General features: G+C 37.4%; 2 protein-coding genes across 4 annotated transcripts in view; one reads left to right on the top strand and one right to left on the bottom strand.

Moving 5' to 3' along the window:
• CENPP (centromere protein P) overlaps positions 1-19264 on the top strand; it is a 165475-nt gene that overhangs the window by 141333 nt on the left and 4878 nt on the right. For all 3 annotated transcript variants that reach the window (XM_010569247.1, XM_010569248.1, XM_010569246.1), the window contains 3 exons: positions 8392-8471; positions 10925-11016; positions 11336-11479. In XM_010569247.1, the coding sequence (XP_010567549.1) occupies positions 8392-8471; positions 10925-11016; positions 11336-11457 (294 nt within the window). In that variant the 3' untranslated portion in view covers positions 11458-11479. The remainder of the gene's footprint in view (positions 1-8391; positions 8472-10924; positions 11017-11335; positions 11480-19264) is intronic.
• The window catches only part of IPPK (inositol 1,3,4,5,6-pentakisphosphate 2-kinase), a 31570-nt gene continuing 25957 nt past the window's right edge, over positions 13652-19264 (bottom strand). Inside the window, exons 10-13 of the mRNA XM_010569249.1 lie at positions 18082-18232; positions 16522-16624; positions 15959-16038; positions 13652-14919 (exon numbers count right to left, since the gene is read on the bottom strand). Coding sequence (XP_010567551.1) covers positions 14694-14919; positions 15959-16038; positions 16522-16624; positions 18082-18232 — 560 coding nt within the window. The 3' untranslated portion in view covers positions 13652-14693. The remainder of the gene's footprint in view (positions 14920-15958; positions 16039-16521; positions 16625-18081; positions 18233-19264) is intronic.

The following is a 19264-nucleotide window of genomic DNA, read 5'->3' as shown; positions in this document are numbered from 1 at the left end:
CTTACATTTTAAAAATAAACCTCTAGTATGTATTTAATTTATTCCCAGTCAGCTGTAATTAAGTTGCAGATAAACATATGGTTACCATATGACAAAGTGATATTGAAAGGAAATGCTTTGTAAGAGACTCAGTGTGTGTACTTGGGCCTGGGTAGTGCTGGTTTAGCTCTTCTGTAGACATACAGCCTTGATCCCGTTATGAAAATACAAATAGCATGGTAAATTAATAGTCACATAGCGAATAGTGACAAACTGAATCATGTACTGTAGAATCATGGTTGACTCAAGCATGAAAAGTAATGTTATGGAAATGTGAAAGAAGGAAAATAAATGGCAAATGGAAATAGAGTAGGGGCCAAAAAAAGAGAAGCTGTAATCAACTGGAGGATAAAAAGGAAAAAAGAACAAAGCAAAGAAACTTCATTGGCAATTTAATAATGCTACACGGGTTTTGGGCTGGCAGTAAGACTTCCTCCCAGCTGGTTTCAGGTACTAGCGTAAAGCATTGACTTAACCTTAAGAGGTATTTGTAAGATTGAATCTTAGCAAAGTGATCTATAATTCTTGAGTTACAGTTCTGGTCTGCTAAAAAATACAGGTCTGAAACTAGGTGCATGCAGAGCAATCTTCATTCAAGTAGCCAGCTGTATGTATACCACTGGAGGAAACCAGGCATATCCTGAGCTTGTAAGGAAATTTTGGTAAACATTTTCTGCAAAGATTTCCCCTGTCCAGGTTGGCATTCATACTGTTTTTCCTCAAGTCTGCCCCCAAAATTCTCCTTTTCGCTACTTTCCTCTACTAAAAGGGAAACACACATGTTGGTAGTATTGCTTGTGCTTTTAGTTTTAAAAGATAGGAACTGAGCAGTGTGTGAGATGTAATATGACTGCCACATAAACAAAACTACTTTTTCGTTACGCATTTCTTTTTGTAAACTTGTTCTTTGGTTCTAATCACACTTGTAGTTTTGTGTAATTTCCATAACAAGGATAACCAACAGGACTGTTTTACTTGAGTAAAATGTTTACTTAGATGGGAAGATGGAAGATGTGTTTATTCTGAGACATAATTACGAGTGGTGAAGTTTCATAAATCCTTTTTGCAAATACAGTGTTTTTATACCGTGTAATTTAGTTGAAGGGGAAAAGTGCTTTATCTTTTATTGGTTTCAGTTCCTTTAATTGCCCAAAATGAGAAACTTCATGGTGACTTTTGAGATCCTTTGTTTTAAACATCCAATGTGCCAGTCTTTGAATACTTGACGATATTATAATTCTAGCCCTTGCAAAGCATTTTAGGCAGTTTTCAGTGTAGACATAAAAAAAAAAAAAAAAAGGCATGCAAGAGCACATTTATAAAATGTTTCTCTTATAATTCTATAATTCATATTTTATTGTTTAAAAACAGGTTTTGTCAAAGTTTTTCTCCTGCAGCAGTAGATATAACAGCTTATTTTCACAGCTAAGATTTATTACAAATCCTAGTTTCTTCAAATTGATATTTATGCTTATCCAAAAATAAAAGCATGCTGCCATCTTCCTAAGCATATGCTGATGATCTGATGAAAGTTGACCTCTGATGTGCTAATAATGTTTGTAGTTCTATGCTTTAACTGAGATTTAGTTAAACGCACTGTCTGTTTCCTGAAAAGATTACCATATTTTGCTCTAATTTAAATCATTAACCTTAGGTTACAACATTGTTCTCTTTCAGGCACAGACCAAACTGTCTTTGTTTGTATTCACAAAGCCATATGAAGTGGGTGATGCAGAAGCTAATAGTACACCTTACTTGAGCATCTTGCCCTTAGAACATGTTGATTTGGACAGAGAACTTCATTTCGTGCTGAGGCTTCAGCAATACCTGTTTCCTAGCATGGATATTTGGGTTTAGTCCTAAAAAAAAAAAAAAAAAAATCTGGTCAAGTAGGGCTGTATTGATGATAGGTTTCCTCATGTTTCTATGTCTGTTACTCAAGTCTGACTCTCATTACGACCAAATGGCCAACAGGAAAATATTATTTAAGCATGCACAGCCCTCCCCAAAACATCAGTGTTGTTAAACCAACAGATATTGCAATCAGCCATACTTTTTCTTTAAAGCTAAGTATAAAAGTGAATAGAATTTATACAGCATTATTAGTTTTTTAAAACATCTTTAACATTTTAAGTATGAATAGATCTCTGCATGAGGAGAGGCAATAAATGGAGATTTGCATCTTGTGGAATTACTGTAAAATTATACTAGAGTGCAGAAGGTGGAGATGTTCAAGTGGGGTTTGTGCAGTGGTAGCTACCATTTGAGAAATACAGAAATATTTTGTGTTACATTAAGTGTTTCTAATGTTTCATATGTTTTAGTATAGAGGGAACTTATAATGAGGGGTTTTTTTCTTGAACCTAGGTATTCAAATTATTTGTGGAATGCTACCTCAGCAATTAGGTATTGAATTTCTTACTCTAATTGCACAGTTCTGTGGCACTTAGAGACATGGTTTAGAGGTGGACTTGGCAGTGTTAGGTTTACGGTTGGACTCAATGATCTTAAGGGTCTTTTCCAACCTAAATGATTCTATGATTTTATGAAGATCTGTCACAAACTTATACAATGGACAGAGACAGATCAAGCAAGGAGTGGGGACACTAGCATGCTATTATGAGATACTTCCATAACTGGGTTGCTGATTAAATTCCTTGCTCTAGAAACTAAAATAAAAAAATACTGACTTTTAGTGAGATCTCAGTTCTGCATTGCTCTGAGTTAGGGAATAGCCACAGCATAGCTCCAAATATCAGTAGATAATAATGGTGTAACTCTGGATAAATCACTTTCTAAATGTTCTTCTATTGCTGTAGTGGAATTAATTTAAAGAAAAAAAAAACCAAAAACTTACAAAAATAGTTTAAAACTGTGGATATGTTGTCATGTATGTACATACGCACAGTAAATGGCTGTACAAGGGAAAACCAGCGGATTGAGGATTCACTGCATCTTCTAATTCTTGTCCCATTGGCTCATTACATACCTTAAAGCAAAAGTCCATGTGTAAAAGTTGAAGTATAATGTAATCAATACTTTATGTACCAAATACAGATTTTAGATAATACAGAATTTGTTTCCACAGAAAGATACCAAAGAGGATATGAAATGACATATAAAGAATACTTTCATTTTCAACCAAAAAATATGTGCATGAGATGAAGTGTTTTTTTCCTTCAAAATATGAATGTTTAAGCCTTACAAATACCCCAGGAGCTCCAAAAGACCTTTGTTTCCAGTATTAAGCTGCTGAAGAAACAAAGATTTAAGCATGTCAGCTTGTAAGATTTTACGAGTCTCTATTTTACCTGTGCAACTGATGCTTCTGAAAAATAAGCGTAAATTCAGTCACTTTACACTTGCTTCAGTTTTACATATACAAGAACAAATCTTGACAGACAAAGCTAGTGAATTTAACAATAACTTAATAATTTATGTTGGTGTTGGGTAGTTATTTAATGGGCGGCTGTTTGTTTAGTTGGCCAGATTTAAAGCAGTGGAGTGTGCTCGGTTTGCCGACAGTTGACATTGTCTTTATAATGCTGGAATCATTTAAGTAAGTGTAGCAGTCATAACAATGGGTTTCTTTGTAAAAACACCTAAAAATTTGTATTCCTCCTATTTATCTAATAGGATAGCTTTCTGTTTGGTGGATACTAAACAAATCCCTAAGGAGACATACTGTAGATTTGCTGATTATGCTCATACATTTAAATTGTAATTACCATGTTTTTTCTTTATATACGTTTTAAAAGCTCCTTTAAATGAAACTTGAGGTGAAATGTAATCTAACATGTAACATGTTAAAACCAAAAGGTCTTTCTGTAGGAATTTTCCCCTTGTCTTTCTGACTCAGTAATTCCAGTTCATCAGACCAGAAGTGTTTTACTGAATGTTGTGATACGGCACTATCCATAGTCAAATTTCAGACCTTTCAGGCTTTGAGCATAATATTTAATGACACTGGTAGTGTTTACAGTATTCTATTAAAAATATGCAAACACTGCCATTGTACAGCAAAAACTTCTGCGTAAAGAACATCAACTTCAGCATGCAACAAAGTTGCGGCATCTGCAGGCAATGGGTTCCCCTTCTCCCTGCATATTCTAAAGGTTTCAGACTTTTCCAGTTGATATGCAGTTCAAAAGAAGTCTCAAGAAAATGGAACTTTGAGACAAAATCCTTCTCAAAACCATGGCTATCTTGTATATCTTCCTCTGCCTACATTACAGGTTTTTCTTTCATCCTTGTATTCAGATTTTGAGTGTAGATCAATTTATACAGTGCTGCTCTTACCCGATCAAGTAGTGGAGAGGAAGGAAAGAACAAAAAATGGGATGCATTTCTTTTTAGATACAGTATTACTCATTTCTCAACCACATTGTATTGGTAGACTGTTTTGTCTTATCTGTTGAAGTCTGAGGTGCATGTTGGTACCAGAAAAGTTAAATTTCTGGAGAAATTTTTCATTGACTTAGGGCTTGCCACTGTGCTTTAAAAATACAGGAAAGTATAAAATATTTTAGTTAATTGAAATGCATTAACAAATGTATTGTTCAGTAGCTAAAAATGAAACTCATCAAAGCAACTTAAATTACATTTCTAGAAAGATAATTGATTGAAAATGTATGCACAACATTCAGTTTATGACAGATTAACATAGTTTGTGACATGAGGATAAGAGTTCTTGGTGAACTTAGCACCAAATATTTTAGCAATGTGCATTCCTGAAGTTACATTGATGTTGTTGTTTAAGGCCTTGATGCCACCACCATGTGTGTGACTGCAGTGGGTGATACTATGGCTGTAGCTGAGCAAAACATACGTATAAATCACCCCCAATCAGAGCCTAAACATAGCATCTTTGGTACGTTTAGAAGTAGCTTACACCTGTGGAGGGACTCATAGCAGCATGACTTGCTTAGCACTCTTTTATATACGGTCCTTCTTGCATAATGTCAAGTTCAAAATTAGTAATGAGTGATTGTGAACTATTTATTGTTCCATCTAAGAGCAGAGTAGCGTATTTTCTTCATAAGTGGGTTTAGAAGCAAATTTTTCTGCTTTTAGTATAGCTTCTGCCTTGCCAGTTTTGCTCTGCATTCTTAGTTATGGCTTTTAAGCTGAATAACTTAAAACATCTTCCTTAGAAGAGGTTTAGTATGCAGAAAATTGCAATGCAATTTTCAACAGCTGAAGAATAATAGATTTTGTTTAAAAATAGATTCTCCAAGTGTGTTCACTAGGATGGCTCTGTGTGTGTGTGTGTGTATGTGTAAACTCTGTCATGGGAGAAAGGGAAGACTGTGTATTCCATCATGATGGTCATCCCTTTGTGATTTGAGACTATTTCTGTTTCAGACAAAAGTTCCCATAAGATTCCCTGCTTGGACTCCTGAAGGAGCTGGAAAAACAATTTCCGTCCAGAAGTAATAATAGCATGGGCTCTTGGTTTTGATCATAAACTGACATTTAAAAGTCATCTGAGGAAAGATATTTCTTTATTAAAGTCAGGTTTTGCTTAATGCAGTTGTAGCTGATCTTTCCCATCTGGTGTTGCGCTACTTGATGTGCTATCTTTCAGTTGCCCAGTGTCCACTTTACAAAATCCCATAGGAGTTACAGACTCCCCCAGGAGACCTTTCAGTGCATTGGGTCATTCTGTTACCCTGCTCATTCCTCAGCTTTTCTTTTCCCTGGGGAAAACATAGAAAAGTTGCATGGCAGAGAATATGAGGTGATAATCTTGTACCCACAAAGTATCTGGAATTGTAGTTCTGTCAGGACTATTGCAGCTTGTGCATACTGTGTGCCTGGTTTTTTGTTTACGTGCCAGACCCCACATTTTACCTGTGGGATACAGACATTACATTTGATATGTGGAACCTGAAAGGTAGATTGTGTGACTGCATTTCCTGGGTTTTACTCCCTAAATTGTTAGTGTTTAGCATTGCTTGCTTAATCCTGGGTGCGGTAGTTTTACTTCCTGCTTCTGCTGCACCATCGCTCCAAGAAGTCCCCCTTCGGTGAGATGGGCAGACACCTCCTACCTGGCTCTGGGCGAGGTACTGCTTCATGCTACTGTCATGACTTCAATTTTAGCATGTAATATGCCTGAAGAGAGATGTAGGTATTTGCGTTTTGGCTTTTTATGTGTTTTGTGGATTGCTAAGATGTGATCTTTCTTGCTAAGAAGCTGGATTTTATCCCAAATCCTGTGAATTTCACACAAGATCAGATTCTCACAGCATTCAGATGGATTGCCAAACCCCTGGCATTTAGGGCCCAGAATAACTGCTTCCTGTGTGCAGAACTCACCAATGCACTCCCTCCCAGGTACAAGGAAGCTTTTAGACAACTGAAAATTACACGCTTTGAGATTTCCTTGAGATACCTCTGGTTTCTGTACAACATAAAATACCACCCACTAAAATACCATGGGGGTAAACGCATTGTGATTATGGCAGCTACACAGGAACTCCCAAACAAGTCATGGGTGCATTTTACAGCGGTTTGAAAATTGGAACTCTTATCTAGTTCCTCTGATCTCTTTTCTCTTGTGATTCCCAAAGGCCTCAGGATGGGTGGATGAAGATAAAACATGACTCAGTGTTTAGCTATGGTATACTTGGGATCTCTTGTAAACGAGGAACTCAACTCTTGAGTTCATCAGATACAAGTTAATCCTAAATTTCTAGGATTTGCAACCTGGAGCAAGAGATGGCTAGATTTTCCAAGTCCTGTGATATCAGACCAATGAAGGCACATAATGAATATCAAAGATATGGGTTATTGAGAAGGAAAGCCAAAAAAACTTGGTTTATGTTGTCATCAGACAAGCATAATTCCACAGGGAGTAAAGCTGAAAAAAGATCACTGTTCTGCTAGGCGAGTGACCTTAGAGCAGCCACGTTTTCATGGTGTAACTCCTGTGCACTTTGTGGCCCCTTATGTATCTTTGTTCCCAGGATATATCGTGGCCTTTATCCCCATGGTAAATACAGTACTAGATACTTTGTAGAAATTAAAACTGGCAAATTCCATGTGTTTTATGTCACTTGGCGTTCTGCACAAACCCCCTTCAGTTTGTCATAAATTCCTAAACCAGAGCAAGGTCACATCTGGTAGCAATTTCAGTCTGCCAGATGAGGCGTAATCCTATAAAACCGAACTCATATTCTCCAGTGCTTTTCAAAGACGAGCTCTCCTGCTCCTTTTCTGTAAGACATACCACTTGCCCTGTGAGCGCGGTAGAATGATTTAGGCTGACAGATTTTTCACACTTTATAAACTGCAAGTCTTGGAACACAGCTTTGTATCCAGTACATAAGACAGTACAAGCAAGTAACAGTGTTGAAGTCTTCACGATAACAGGCTGTGTCTAAGTTCTGTTTTCTTTTGCAATAGCATGTCCCTGCAGGATGCTGTAATTTGTGTTCTTTCTCACTATTTTGATGTATATGCATCTCCTCCCACTGAGTAACCTGTCACCTTACATACTGCATACCGTATTTAATGAATTTTAAATTTAAATTTAAAGAATCCATACATAGCTACTATTCTGCATTTCTTTTATGTGCTTTTAAAGTAGTTACAGCAAAAGTTATGTGTCTTAGGTAACTCAAGATACACACATTGAAGACTAAAATATTAGATGCACTAACAAAGTAATGGAATGATGATCAATCTTTGCACACTGTAGTAACTGAGAATAGCTCTAATTCCCAGTAACATGGAATTTTAATAGTAGTCAGTAGTTTTATGTTTTATCATTTTCCATTGTGCCATTATATTTTGTTAATAGTGGTTATTTTGGTATCTCATTGCCTTTATTATTTTATGTCTTCAAAGTACTGTATGGAACTCGGTGATCCAGTTTCTCAAAAGGAGTAACAAACCAGAGCATACTAGTAAGAGGTTTGGTGGGGTTTCTTTGTGAAACTGAGATGTATTATAAGGTGTTATTAAATCAAGTTAACAGAACTTAGTTAAAAAAATATTCTTTCAAGGTTTCCTATGTCTTGCATAAGGACTTCTAAGGCCTGTTTGTACAGGTGCACAATACTGTTTTGTTTGTGTTCTTTTTTTCTCCGAGGTAACCAAATTTAAGTATCTCTTGATACCACATGAATGATACTAAAACCACCAAACCATCAAAACTTTAAAAGCATGTCAGAATTTTAAACAATTAGTATCGTTACTCTTAACTATTAAACTATTAAAAATGCAAGCTAAAAGTGGCAGCATATTAAAATCCACTGCAATTGGAAAGCACTAGCTAGAAACCACCTTGTCTACTCTGATTTTTCTGACCTAATTTATACCCTTTTATAACCTGTTTATTCACAGGGCAAATATCCTGACATTGTAACCCTTCCGGAAGGACTGCTGGGGGATTATATAGTTCTAAGGAACCCTAAACATTCTGGGTAAGCCAATAAATGCATTTCTTGATTTATGCAGATATAAAGGATTGTGAAATGTGTATTGACAATCTATATACATAATCAATCTGCTTGAACATTAAGTCACTCTTTGCTTTATAATGCCTCTAAACACAGGGATTAGACAATGTGTGTTACATTTTAGGGCTATAGCCCCACATTAAAAACACAGAGAAAAAATTACCACCACCACCACCCACCAAATATATATACACAGGTCATGTGCATGTGGCCTTGTTAGATAAGTCAATCAATTGTATTGCTACTGTGTGTACCCACTCTTTTAAAAAGCTAAGTGGAAAAAAATAAAGGGCTCTCGCAGGCTTTTAATTTGCATTTTAAGAAAAAAAATATTACTGTCTTGGTTTTGGAAGCTTATGCCACAATGAAGAGTCTAAATTCAAAGTTTAGGAATATGGGATGCATCCTCCTCCTCACGCATCAGAAAACATCAGGTTTGGCTGGATTTGTTCTATCTTGTTTTTCTTTCTGCATTACATGACCAGAGCAATGGGCAGAAGAGATGCTGAGGCCAACATCCCTCCTATTGTGACAGGGTGGGCCACTGGCAACCATCCTCTGTGAGATAAGGCAGGATTTTCCCCCCCCGGGCCTGAATGAAGGAGCTTATCCGTTCTTGCAGGCAAAGGCCAGGGTGGCAGCCTGTCAATTACAGCTCATACTTTCTTCTGTGGTCAGAGGTACAATGAGCACACAGCACAGTTCTTTGGTCATCTTTCCATTGAAGAATGGAGAGAAAATCACAGTTAGCACGTTACTGAAAGCAACTGCAGCTATATTTTCCCATTGTTTTAGAAGGACATCAGTTAGATGGAGGGGATCATTTCACTGCCATTTATGATTATTACTCTACCACACATGCTGGATTTGTTTGGGCTCCCTGCTAGCATGTTCTGGCAGGTTTGGGTTTTTAAATTGAGTAAAAGAAAAAAAATCCTTGAAGTTTCATGTAAGACAATATAATTGTCACTGTCAAGAATTCTGTAAGGGCCAAGAAAAGTAACTATTTTGTGAAGGGACCAGACCATTCCCTTCTCCTATTACATCTTTGCTATAATATGCATTAATTTATATGGAAAAAACTGGAAATAAAGTATAGCTCCCTCTGTCACATTTGTTTGTGGAACCAGCAAATAAACCATAATAGATAGTGCTGTCTCAGCACTGTAGTGCCCAAGCTGCTCTTTAAAACTGAATGCTTTAACTCTGAGATACATTCATTCAAAATGAATTGTTGTTGGACCATCACAGTTAGTTACAAAATAAGCTGTTTTATTTTACAGTTTCTCTTCATGTTGACAGGTGTCAAATTCCATTACACACTCCCTCTCACCCACAATCACAAAATACAAGAATTTAAAAATCATTTCAGTGGGTTGGTAGAAAATACACTTGCATATTAATTTGTTTGCAAAATCCCAGAACAAGCTGTGCAGAAATTCTCAAAGGATTTTTAACAATGAAGTGGCAAAAGGCTGACAAATTGTATTTAAAGGAAACTTTTACAGTCATGATTGGTCAATAGCACTGAGAAATTACTTGTTATTGTGCAGATCAGCTTTGGATTAGGAAAGCCTTCCTTGCCATCAGGAATACTCCTAAAAGCAGGGACTGGAGGGGAATACAAAATGCAGCAAAAGCAGATGGGATGTTACAAAGCAGCAGAACTACTATGACTGTAGTTCTAGAGTAATTCCTGTGTGTACTTGACTAGACAAACTCTTCCCCTGCAGAAGCCAACTGCCTAATTGTTCATTTAGTGTGGTGTAGTGATCTTGTCCCACTGCAAAAGCTGAAAATTATTATTAGCCTTGCAAAACCATCAAAAATACTCTTGAATGAGTAGTGATGGTTATTTTTTTTTTTTTAAATTAAAAGCAACCAAATGCAGGAATCTAGGCCTTGGATATATTTATCCCGGTGTGTTATTCTAAAAATGCCATGTCTAACAATGTCAGGGTGGGCTTTATTCCAAACCTATTGGAACACCACTATTCTCATCTGTGTATCTAAGCACAATACCTGGCCACAGATATTATGCAAGGGGTGGGGCAGGGAGATGCACTCTCTCATTTTTCTTTCCTCTCTTACTTTTTACCACTGCACTAGGGACACTTACTGTTCATGAGAGACATAGATAAGAACCAGGGGAAAAAGCCCTTGAGGTTGAAAATTTGAATGTACCTGGAACCTTTCCTTGGCAATAGATTACTGGTTTTCCTTGGTTCAAAGAGAAGTAGTTCTGGTTCCCAAACACAGAGCTGGGCAAGTTGCATTACCTGAGGTGAATTTTGTTAAAGAGCATAATGAGCACGAACCTCCCAATACTGTACTTTCTGCTTTGAAGAAACCTTTAAAGATCTTTAAGACAGTTGCCTAGTTAACACCTAACTAACTTTTCTGTGCACATGATACAGGTTTGAATTAATGATTGTCTGGAAGATACATATAGATGAAGAAGGGAGAACTACGCCTGTTCTGGACCTTCTGACTAAAGTACCAGAGCAAGGTAACGTCATTCACTCCAGAGACCGTTTCTGAGTTTTTGAGTAGAACACCTGTCCCCTTCTTTGCCCAACATACATCTCTCTCTTTAGACAAAAAGGAAATACATCTTTGCAGAGCCCAACCAGGCAAACAAAGCCCAGTTTAGCAAGCAGCTAAGCTTTACCTCTTGTATAATTTAAAAGGGCTTACAAAAACAAGTATGTCTTCATCTTCCAGACAGCAGGTAACCTGTTTTATCCAAAAATACAATGCTGACAGCTACTTTCAGTTAATAGTGCAAATGTTTGAAAATAATGTTCATTGTTACATTTTTCTTGCAGTCTTGGAGCAGAAGATGGCAACTATTGAAAATGCACCCACCTGCTTCCGAAGCATGCTGCTTCTGTTTGGGATTGAGACAGCTCTCGAGAATCTGATCAAAGTGGTTGGCTTGGAAAAATGAATAGCAGCATGACTTACAACAGGTAGCAATTTCAAAAGTAGTTTTAATTAAGATATTGTGTTACACAGTCTATAATTTTATTGAATATAAACATTAAGTTATTTTCCATTTAGAAACCATACTCATAAAACATGCTATCTGTACAATTATGGCACGTTATATATAAATTGTCATGACATGAAAATAAATACAGCCATTTAAATACAAAAATGCCAAATAAAATAGTTACATGTACAGAGTGATTCCATCATAAATTTATCTTTCTGAATCATTAATGTACCAGAGTGGTTTATCTTCTTAACATTTTCTAGATACCTGGAAAGTGTTAAAAGATCATGCACTGTCAAAATCAAGTCCATAAAAATCCATTTCATTTCACAGCTCTTTAAAAGTACAGTGATTTTAAAATGACAAGAGAACAGTAAGAGACTCCTAGAACAGAGAGTTAAATAGCTTTCTCATTAAATTAGGGTGGAAGTAGACAATTTGAAGATTTCAAAGACATACTATGCTTTAAAAAAAAGGAGGGAGGGGTAACTGTATTAAGTAACTTTTTTCCACGATGTAAGTAAGTGTTGAGACAGCATTAAACTAAACAAGAAAGGACCATTACACTTCTGTAAAGAGAGATGGATGAGTTAACTACTGCTCACTGCAGTGCTTTGTTTTGATTTCCTAATTCTAGGAGGAAATTCTAGTAGGTAACACGTTACAAAAGCATCACATTTCATGTATTCATCCCTGAAGAAACAAAACAGATTAGACAGATGCCTTGTAATCTTCCTTCCCTTCCATCAGATGTACCATTAACTTACTTGTGAGCTCTCAGCATTTTTCCAGAGAGCTCCTGCTCTGCACTAGTTAGCAGAACCAAACCACCTTATCCAAACCAAACTGATGTGATTGTAAGCCATGTCCTTCTCAGGTAGAGAGCAACAGTTGTTGGTCCTGGAACAAAGGGGCCAAAACCACCAACTAACTGTGGCCCCTCGAGTAATATTAGGAGACTTCTTTTTCAAGTCCACAGCTGCTCTAACCATATAAGCAGTACAGCTGCCCGCTCCATTTCTAAGTTATGACAGAAATATTTTATAGCAATGGTGAAATAGGTGGAGAAATCAAGAACTAAGGCAACCATAAGTTTATAATACCATAATTTTAAGAATCCACTATTTGATCACTGAAATAGTCTCCTACGGTTCTGGTAGGTCAGGAAAAACTGACAGGCTGGATTGGTTTTGGTCATAATCTACAGCTGAGCAATGCCAGAGATTAAGTTTTGATGAACAGCAACTCTATAATAAATACCTTGTTAGATGTAAGGCAGACTGATTTCAAGTTTGGAATCCAGTAGACAAGCTATTTTATCCACTGACATGTTACTGGTTTAGCTAGTTTTGTGTAACCTTTCGTTTAGTTCATCTTTATCTCCTTCTTGCATGAAAATGAAACTGTTCAATCAGCACATACATTTCTATTTACACACATACGAAATGTGTGTAAAGTTACAGCCTAAAACCCTGCAACTTTCCAGCCATGGATAGTCCTTCCTTCCTCCCCTTGTCTAACAGCTGGAGGATTTCTGGATTTAACAATAGCTCTCTTTCCCCCCAGATTTTCTTTGGAAAGAAGGGGTTATTACCACTGCCCACTACCAGCTGATGGCACTGCTGAAGTATCACATTTCAGTGAGAGCAGCCCACACCCCTATCCCAGAAAGGCACACTGTCACCTGGAAGTGGAATACAAGAGCCTGCTAACATGGGTCACAGCTCACAGCAGAGCTCTGTTGCTGTGCGAGTGGTGTTACTCTCCATTTCCTATTTCTTCCTTGAGTTGTGCCAATATACAGGGGTTTCTGCTTTTGCTTTTTGAATTTCAGGTAAAATGGAACAATTCAAACATTACACCAAGATCCCAATATAAATATATTTTTTAAAATGTTAACCTACACTATTCTGAAAAACATTACCAGTAAACACACACTGTATCCAGGTAACAGCAGTTCACTGTAGCTTGACTAGCATCTCTCTGCGCATTTCAGGGTGTGTAATCCCCCAAGTGTATGGGAAAAGCGGCTGTAGATTTTATCATACTACCCTCAGTTTTGAATATATCCTCAGTCTCCAACTCAGGATTTTCCTTGAGGATGGCTTTTACTGCAACATCTCACAAGACTTCACCTGCCCATACCAATGTTTACAAAGTAAAACCATCATTAAATTGCTCAAGAGCGACACAAGCTTAGCTCCAGTACTCATCATGAGAAAGTGAGCCCCTGCAGCTTCAGCACAGAAAATCAGATACTGTCACCTTTCTTCTGTGTCACTTAAAAAGAACGAGCCTGAAAGCAGCTGCTCACGCGTGTGCGGTATCAGTGAAATAATGCCAACATTTGACACAATCCAAAAGACCTGAAATAATCTGTAAAACTCAGAATATATTATTCTTATAGCTCGGTTTAAGTTAGGTAAGAGTGAGCTGTGGTTTCACCTTCAATAGCAGCATATAATGTATAGAAAATAAAAGACCAGTATGTCAGATGAGTTAAGCCCAGCTATCACATAAAACTCAAAGACGCTTACCTTTAACTCTCTTCACTTAGTTTCAGAAGCTTTAGGTAGATACAAGGTGATCACAAACCTTCTGGAGGCAGTGTGGTGTTCTTAATCTCATGCATTAGTACTGAAAAGTGTTCTGCAGTAACATGGTAGTTCCATAGATCAGTAACACTTGAGTAGCCACTTCAGTTGTATTTTCAGTGGACTTACTTACTTAATGCTAAAGTTTTAGATTGGGTTTTGTCAGAGCATTCCCTCTTCCTAGTAGGCATGAGTGAGACTCAAAGCACTAGCTCCAAGGCATTTCTCTTGTTAGTAATTAGGTTTTCTATGTTAGTGCAATACTTCAGGAAACCTTTAGTTCTGTGCTCTTTCCATTCTAAGGAAGTAGACTTTTAGTATTAATTTGATCTGTCCTCTAGTTCCAAGGTATGGCACATTATCTGTTCTGTCCTATTAAATACATTCATTAAGGTTATATAGCAAATGCGTGGTTTAGTGCTATTCCATGTCTTTGAAAAGGCATACCAATTAGAAATCATTTCTTAAAGCAAAAACATTCACAGCTGAAAAATGCACTGAACACAATAGAAAAGAAAAAAAATCACCATAATTGTATTCCATTAATCTTTCACTTTCTAATGTGTTTGAATAAAAATAACCTTAGGGAAACAGTTACACTTTATGGAGAACTAATGTGCAGTCTTCATTCTCCTTGAAGATATTGGACATAACTGGGTCATCTTTGGCCTGTACATTCTTCAAATAATAGTTTACTATCTTGCCATCAAGTTTGTACTGGTGAGGAATGCTTTCATATGGTTTTAAATCAAGGTCCAGGACAGAAACAGAAAAGGTGAATCTTGATTTGGATGTTAGTACCACAGGTCTTTGCTCAGAGCTGGAAAAGAAAACCATATTGCACATCTGAGTCACTGAAACTAACATTTTTCATTTGCGTATCCCGAGTCCCCTTGCAAAAGTGACTCTAATGTTTATCTTGGAATTTTCATGGGAGCCTAAGAAAATAAACTTCAGCTAACGTAGCTCTTAGGAAACTATAGCTTCACTAGTCTTAAAGTGAACTTGCTGGCACATCTTCCTGTTGTTTCCCTTTCAGCTTCCACATGGCTTAAGTCAAAATATTACTCTCAATTACTGTCTCTTTGTGTTTAGTAAGTCTAGTCTGTTTCTAGGTGGTATGCACACAAAGCCACAGCCTTATTTAGCTACCAGAAGCAGAAAGAATCACTGCGACTCCTACTTAAGTTCAAGGTAATACAAATTTAGTCAGAACTAGTGTCCAAGCATACTGAAGGATGGAGGGCTTAATATTAAGTCAGCCATTGCACAAGTCATCTCCATCATCAACATTTTATTCAGAACTGCAGGGCAAACACAGGAAACAACATTCTCTAAAATAACAAGGCTTTGGTAAAGCAAACCCCCCTACATAAGAGCAGACTATTATTGCTGACACAAGTCAAAATAGGTAATATTGTGGCAAAGCCTCCTGCCCTACAGTGAAAGATGTCACCTCTTGATTATTGCCTTGGTTTTATTCTAATTAGGCAGTTAAAGGCAACTCATCTTGAAAAATCTCTCATATGAGGACACCAAGGCAGAGTAATTGTACCTAGTTAAAACCACGTACATCTACTATGAACAGTCATCAATTCAAATTTCAAGAAGGGCGTAAATATAAAAATCTTCACCCTTTTTACCAACTTAAAGCTCTTCAGAAACAGACATTTGTCCTAAACGTCGTAAGTGAGAACTCTAACTTACTAATATGCTCACAGCCAAGTATTCGGACACACCCCCCCCCCCCTCTCCAAAAAGCCCGCCACATTTTTTTAAAGTTACTTGAATTGACTGAACCATGGAAACACATCTTCAATTTCTAACCAAGGAGTCATTCAAAAGCAGGTCTCTCTTACCATTCATCTTGTAGACAGGGTGAAAGGGCAATCATGATGGAGCAATCTTTAGCAGTCATTGCTATTCTGTACTGCTGCACCTATACAACATAAAAATAACATAAATTTTCTCTTGTATTTGTGTTTGCCTTTTATAAAGAACAGTATTCTTTAGTAAAGGCATTAGTATAGTCAGTATATTAGTACTTTAAGAGCTGGAAATTATCTCTATAACAGTTAGTTAGTTAGCAGGACCAAGTGGTTTTACAGCATCCTGTGTAAGAATCATGTTTATTTCCTACAGCTACTTTTCTTGAAGGCCAAAACAGCACCAGTTCATGCAAATAATAAATGCTTCCTCAGTCTAGAAAGAAATAACCAGCTTTATTCTTCTCTCAAGAACTGGTGCTAAACTTGTTTGGTTTTAACTGCTTCTGCCATAAAGGTACACTCTATCACAATTAAGAACTTTAACCATACCAACCTCTCAGCCAGCGGTGATGCTAACACACTATCCAGTGAGACAGGTGTTTATTAAAATTGACAGACTAAATAAGCTCCAGCAACATGCACAGGAAAAGTACCTTTGTTAACGCAAATGCTACTGTCCCATCATCTTCAGTTGAAAGATCTAGCAGCTTCTCATAAAATGCTTCATTGTAAGGTCCATCTATCTGTAACGTACTTCTAAATAAATTTTAAAAGAAGATTTACTGACAGCCAAGATGATTTACTGTTTTTCAGTGAGATCCTTCTTCAGCAGCCCAGATACTCAGATTAGAAGAAACCAACAATAACACCGATAAACACGGCAACAGGTTAATACTTAGAGATCTATCTAACACCACAACCAGTCCCCATTATTCTCGTATCACTCAAGATTTGCTACTGCTTAGGATTTGGGTTGGGTTTTTTAAAAGACAAATCATTCTTAATCCACTACCACCTGCATATCACCACAAGAACAGTATTTTTTTGAAAAATGGGTAAGTTTCAAAATTTTTGACAGCTTGCAGGAGCTCCCAGAAGCCTGGCTGAAAACATTGGGGGTACACACTTATCTGACAAGGCCCTGCTCTGCCCCCAGCTTCATGATGTGTGCCAGCAAAGGGAGGGATTATTTGGCCACCTTCCTTCCCATGTTAAATACCTGAAAAGCTGAATGCGTAAAAGTGGGGTTTACAGCATGCAAACACCCCACAGATGAAAGAATACACTTTCTAATTATTTGTTGAATATATAAATATACAAGTAAGCCACACTGCAAGATTTAAGCAGAACTTAAGGCCAAACCGTTGCCCATAAAATAACCCTTCAACTCCAAGAGGAGTCCAAAGAGCTGAAGGAGCACAGGCAGCAACGTCTTGCAAGTGAAGCCAGAGTGCCCTCGTGTGAGCAACGGCAGAATTACAGGGGCAAGTTACAGCCCGACAATGCAGCAGCAGCATCCAAATCAAGGCTTTTTATAGCAATTTATTGTTACAACTAAGAAGCTTTAGTTGAGAACAAATGTAACTGCTTGCAATGCCCAGTATTTCTTCATGGGCAAGAAACACCATAAGCTGAAGATTCTTGTGCCTCAAGTATGATTTGATCACTTGTGATGTGGGTTACAACCCAGCCTTTGGAGCCATTATCACGCAACGAGGGCAGGCTGGGCAATAGCAGATTCACACCTTCTGTAAGATCTTGCAGGCACAGGCTGGATTGCTGCTGAATATCAAATTTGGGGTTTTAAAGGGCAGGTTTAGGTAGGCCAATACAGACTTGAGTTACTGCAGCCATAGCCCTAGGTCTGCAGGTACTGAACGCAGGAGAAACCAACCATCTGTTTTACTGTACCTTTCCTCAAATATACAACCTCCACTACTAAGGAACAAGGCATTTTTCTCTCTTATCCTGTTGTGAACTCCTCATAATCATTACTTAAAAATTCAGGTCAAAGTGGCAACAAAACTTTTAACAATAAAACTCATCTTTTATGTTATCTGGCATTTCAAATTAGAAATTCAGAATATGCAGTATCATAACGGAAGGGTGTACACAATACAACAAGGGAGAACAAATGGTTGTGTCTGCATAGAGCCAGTCTTGTCCGTGTACCTACTTAATGAGAACTGGAAAGAAAAGCCATCAAGTCTTACCTCTCTTCAGGAAACTCCTCTAAGTACTGCTCAACTCTACTGTACAAAGGATAGAGTCCTTCAATATCCAGCGTGTCAAGCATCTGAGCCTGAAGGGTTTTATAAAGGAGACAACCCCTCGGTAAACCAGAGCTTTCCAATTTATGTTTACCTAGAAGAAAATGTATTTTCAAATAAGGCAGACACCAGTGTCATCCAGAACACTTAAGTTCCAAACACTGATGTGCCAGGTGCATGTACTAACCTGCACATTTAAACAGCACATATTTGACTGCAGAATAAAACACCTGGTATACCACTCTACAAATTACTCAAAAAAAAAAAAAAAAAAAAAAAAAAACCACCAACCAAAAAACAACACACCAAAACCCACACACTTCCATTGCAATCTACTTCTCTAAGTCTAGAAGAGAAATTTTTTGTATGAGTTTGAAGTCACCACAAATTCACTTTCAACAGTATGAACTGTTCCCAGAAAGTCATTTAGCATTTCAGATATCACATCTTTTTAATATAGTATAAACAGATTTGTATTTGCTATCATTTCTGTAAGAAAGATAGCTCTTCTGCCAACACAATACAACAAAACCAACCAGCAATGAAAAAGCTCTTCCTCAAAAAGTTGTTTGTGTAATTAGGATACCTAGCAGCATCTTGAATAATCAGAGCTTTACAAAACTTAGGCACTGAAGAATTAATGTTATTTAGTTTTCCAACTCTCACTTCCCATTCCTTTTCCCTCCAGTATTTGTACCTTTCTCTCTACCAGGAGTAGAGTGGTAGAAGAAAAGAAAATGAGCTACACCCTGGCTGGCAAGGGCTGACAGGAGGAGCAGGGCAAGGCAAGAAACAGGTGTCATGTAACAAACCAACCAAAGCAGCCAGACTTCATCACACACAACATAACCATTGTAGGTATTTCAAACAAGTGGGGAATTTATATCAGCTCAACCTGGTATTTTCTTCCTTTTTTTTTTTTTCTTCACCTTCTGAATTGATTTTTACCCCTGTCATTAGGTACAGCACTAAAACTGCTCACTACAAGGTCATATTAAAAACACTTATCTAGCAGTTATGCAGCTCAGAACTCATTTTTTAAATGTCACTAAAACTCCACTGTTTCCATTCCCACATTGGTATTAAACAGCAAACAAGAGGCAAAGATCTGAATCATTACATGATA

Source organism: Haliaeetus leucocephalus, unplaced genomic scaffold, assembly GCF_000737465.1.
Source record: "Haliaeetus leucocephalus isolate CR32 unplaced genomic scaffold, Haliaeetus_leucocephalus-4.0 Scaffold265, whole genome shotgun sequence".
NCBI classification, from domain to species: Eukaryota; Metazoa; Chordata; class Aves; order Accipitriformes; family Accipitridae; genus Haliaeetus; species Haliaeetus leucocephalus.
The sequence above is the reverse complement of the archived record's forward strand: the minus strand, read 5'-3'. Positions and strand labels throughout refer to the sequence as shown.